Below are 4,319 nucleotides of genomic sequence, written 5' to 3'. Positions count from 1 at the left end.
AAATAAGACATTATCCCAGTACTTTAGAATAACAAACATATTTTGCAGCTTTGCAGGATTTGAGTCAAGGTTGCCTTTAGACTTGATGCTACCTTAGTTATCAAACACCCCACACACTCATTCTCAACTACACAGAGACCCCTCCTGTATTGGTTTCACTGAGAAAATTGGGAACTAATTAGGACAAACAGCATACCATTAAATTAAAAATAATAAAGGAAAGTAATTTCAAATAAAACCATTTTTGCTACCCCTTATGCAATGCTGCCCTGCGGAAGTGCTTAGATTGCATGGATAGATAGATAGATAGATAGATAGATAGATAGATAGATAGATAGATAGATAGATAGATAGATAGATAGATAGATAATGTGTTCTGCCCAGAAACATAATAAACAGTAACATAATACAATTAGAATAATACAATAATACAATAATACAGTCAAATGTAATAAGGACTATAAAATAAGTTGACTAACCTTATGTCTGTCTCTTGCGAACCGATTGTGCAGACTCCTATGGTCCATCAGTCTTTAAAAGTGCAAGACTTGCATTAAGGACATTAGTATTCCACACGTGCATATCAGGAATTTTCCAACAAATCTCTGGTAGTTCCGAGTATAAGGGAGCTGTCTTGGGTCACTGTTGAATATTGAATCCATTTTATTGAGCTGTAGTTTTATCTTGAATCCTGTGAATAGGTCTATCTTGTCACACCAGGAAGGCGCAGATCTTGGCTCTCATTGCTTACAGACCAGAAAGGGTTATTGGGTGAGCTTACAAAATACACAATCACCCACAGACTGTCTCTTCTAGGCTCTTTTTTCACATTAACTGTAAGAAACTGAAGAGGATATCAAGTACAAAACGATTTTTCCTTTACCCTGCGTGTATGACACAAAAACATAACAAGCGAGCTTTGATGCATTCATCAAGCTGAACATATGTTGGACATTAATTAAACAGCCCAGATTGTCATGAGTTATGAGGACCACTGCTACTCTGTCATAGTTTGGTTGTATGCTATAAACTTGGAACATTGTTCCTTTTCTTCTCTGAGCACTTAAGAAAAAACTTCTCAACATTTGTTTTAGGCTCTCACTATGCAGCTGGCTGCCATTTATTAAGATATTAACGTTAAAAAAAAAATCTCATCTGACACTGAAAGGACTAAACTGAGATTATGTAACATTACTTTTTAATAAAGTTATTTTGTAAAGAAATAAATCTACATTAATAAATTAAGGCTCACATATAAATATACATAACCGTACAATATTTCTCAGAAAAAATATTTCCTGCTATTCAAGAGCACCAAATTCACTGCACATACTATATTTACCATTACGTTGTTCACAACAAGTAAATTACCGTAGTGAGGATATATATATATATATATACACATGTATGTATAAAATGTCACTTAAAATAGTTGTACAATATATATTTTGACGGAGAGGAACTGACATTTTTTACTATCTAAAAAGTCTTCATTTTGCAAATGTATATAATGTCTCCCTCATTCCCTGCAATTATTTTGCTTTTTATTTTATTTTTTTAAATCCAACTTTGAAAAATAAACGATCTCTTGTATTTCAATGGAAAAAAAAAATCTCACTCCAACAATTAGCAATTATCAGTTTATAAAATATATTAATTACTTGAAATACTGCAAAATTTAGTAACAAAATGTATTTTCCACAGCAAATACTGTTCGGATGCTACCTAGAGACGACAACATTCTCTATTTGTAAAATGTATCTTAGAAAAAAAAAATATCCCTTTGTTCGGATGGTGTTTTTTTTCTAGTTTGTCCATGTTTGTGTTGGTGATCCTACAGGTCTGTTTCCCTGTTTGTATCGAGACACAGAGCATATAGGGACTTTCTTAGGTCCACATTGCTCTTGGCTTTGAGGTTTGTCTTTTCTAAAGTGCCAGTGCCATTGTTGATGCCCTCAACGTTCTCCAAGTGGACCACAGATTTGTTGAGGGAACATTTACTGGGACTCCTCTTAAGTTCTCCAGCACAACTACCCTGGCCACTACTTGGCTCCTCTTTGAGAATCACCTGTTCCTCATGGTCAGTCTCTCTGTGGTAGAAGTAATTGAAATTGGAGACTATGACAGGGACTGGCAAGGCTATGGTGAGGACACCAGCGATGGCACACAAAGAACCCACAATTTTACCCCCAACAGTGACTGGCCTCATGTCCCCATAGCCCACTGTGGTCATGGTGACCACAGCCCACCAGAAGGCATCAGGGATGCTAGAGAAATGAGAGTCTGGGTCATCAGCTTCTGCAAAGTAAACTGCACTGGAGAATAAGATGACCCCAATGAAGAGAAAGAATATGAGCAGCCCCAACTCCCTCATGCTGGCCTTCAATGTCTGGCCCAATATTTGAAGACCCTTGGAGTGTCGGGACAGCTTGAAGATCCTGAAGACCCTGACCAGGCGGATGACTCTCAGGATGGCCAGGGACATGGCCTGCTGCCCATTGTTAGTTTGCTGCTCGGCCAACTCAGTCCCCAAGGTGATGAAGTAAGGGATGATGGCCACAATGTCAATTATGTTCATGATGTTCTTGGAGAAGTGAGATTTGCTGGGACAAGCAAAGAACCTGACCAGGAGCTCGAAAGTGAACCAGATGACACAGGTGGTCTCTATTATGAAAAAAGGGTCTGTCAGACCACTTGGGGGAGTAGGCTGCTGCTGGTGGTTGGTATCGTTCAGCACCTTGGAGAGCGTCGGGGGCAGCTCATTCTCGTCCCTGAACTCGGGCAGGGTCTCCAGGCAGAAAGTGATGATGGAGATGAGGATGACAAGGACGGAGACGATGGCAATGCCCCGGGCAGAGCTGGAACTCTCCGGGTACTCGAAAATGAGCCAGACCTGGCGCTGGAATTCGTTGCGGGGCAGGGGCTTCTCCTCGTCTTTTAGGAAGCCCTCGTCCTCCCGGAACCTCTCCATTGCGTCCTCGCCCAGCTGGTAGAAGCGGATCTCGTCGGCGAAGACATCAATGGAGACGTTGACCGGCCGCCTGATCTTGCCCCCGGACTGGTAGAAGTAGAGGATGCCGTCAAAGCTGGGACGGTTGCGATCAAAGAAGTACTCATTCCTTAGCGGGTCAAAGAACCTCATCCTTTTCTCCGGGTCCCCCAGCAGAGTGTCCGGGAACTGGTTGAGGGTGGACAGCTGGGTCTCGAACCTCAAGCCGGCGATGTTGATGATGACCCGCTGGTTGCTCTCATGGTCCATGATGCCCATGTCCAGGTGGTGATCCTCCTCCTCCTCTGGGTGGTGGTGGTGGGCATTGGGCTCCTCTTCTTCCAACCTGACCACCGTCTCGATGTCACAACCCTTGATGTGACTGCCAGGATAGCTCATGATCATGTCGCTGCTTTGCAAACGATCGCCCACACCTCCTCCTCCACCTCCTCCTTCTCCACCTCCACCACCACCTCCTCCTTCTTCTCCTTGCCCGGTCCCTGGTGGCTGATGATGATGATGTTGTGGTCGCTGCTGGCAGCTTTCCCCACCGACTTCTCCTCCTCCTCTCCCTGGGCTGCAATCCTTCAGCCAAGATGGTGCCCTGGGGATTTGGAGCAGATCCCTCCTGCTGCCTGCCGCTGTGTTGCCTGGCTTGCCAGGGGCACCATCCTCTGCTGCACTGCCAGCTGCAGCTGGGGCTCCTCCGTTCTCCAAACTCACCAGAGCAATCTCCATCTCCAAGCCATGCAAGATTCATCAGCTCCAGTCATCATTTCAGCAGGGTGGCACAGACCCTCCTCTCCCCTCCCAGAGACGGAGGGTGGGTGGGTGGTGGGGATCAGCAGTAGTAGACCTGCACAAAATAAATGCACTGAATATGTCTCTGTATAAAGGGACTCGCCAGAAAGTAGATGCTGAGCTGTGTACACAGATAACACCAGGAGAGGGAAGCCGGATGACAGACCAATCATTAATCCTGACGTCAAAGATGCCTGTCCTCCCCATCCATAGTTACCAAGCATCTCTGTAGCAGATGCCTCTCTCTCTCTGTGTATTGCAGCCAGCAATCTGTTCCCTCTCTCTATTTCCCTCTCTGTATCCTCCCGGTTCTCTACTAATATATCAGGGAGAAAGGGGAGGGGGGAGAGCAGTCACCCCATGCACTGAGTGGGAGACCTTGCACATCTCTTGCCACAGACTCATGCCCAGGTACCCGGAGTGCCAGGATAGATATATATATATATATATATATATATATATATACATACACCTATTAGTAACTATGTGTTGCATGCATGAGGATGTTATTTTAAGCTTACTGTCTGTC

General features: G+C 44.2%; 1 protein-coding gene across 1 annotated transcript; it reads right to left on the bottom strand.

Annotated features, from left to right (window-relative positions):
• Positions 1 to 483: 483 nt before the first annotated feature.
• Positions 484 to 4,095, bottom strand: LOC134933362 (potassium voltage-gated channel subfamily A member 5-like). The gene has a single exon (XM_063928495.1). It carries the CDS (start codon positions 3,725 to 3,727, stop codon positions 1,835 to 1,837), a length of 1,893 nt encoding a protein of 630 aa, XP_063784565.1. The 5' UTR covers positions 3,728 to 4,095; the 3' UTR covers positions 484 to 1,834.
• Between the last annotated feature and the right edge of the window lie 224 nt (positions 4,096 to 4,319).

The sequence above is a fragment of the Pseudophryne corroboree genome, chromosome 6 (genome assembly GCF_028390025.1).
Source record: "Pseudophryne corroboree isolate aPseCor3 chromosome 6, aPseCor3.hap2, whole genome shotgun sequence".
NCBI classification, from domain to species: domain Eukaryota; kingdom Metazoa; phylum Chordata; class Amphibia; order Anura; family Myobatrachidae; genus Pseudophryne; species Pseudophryne corroboree.
This window is presented reverse-complemented; position numbering and strand designations above follow the sequence as displayed.

Coding starts and splice junctions, on each gene's coding strand:
- LOC134933362 (XM_063928495.1), bottom strand. CDS start 3,727: ATGGAGATTGCTCTGGTGAGTTTGGAGAACGGAGGAGCCCCAGCTGCA.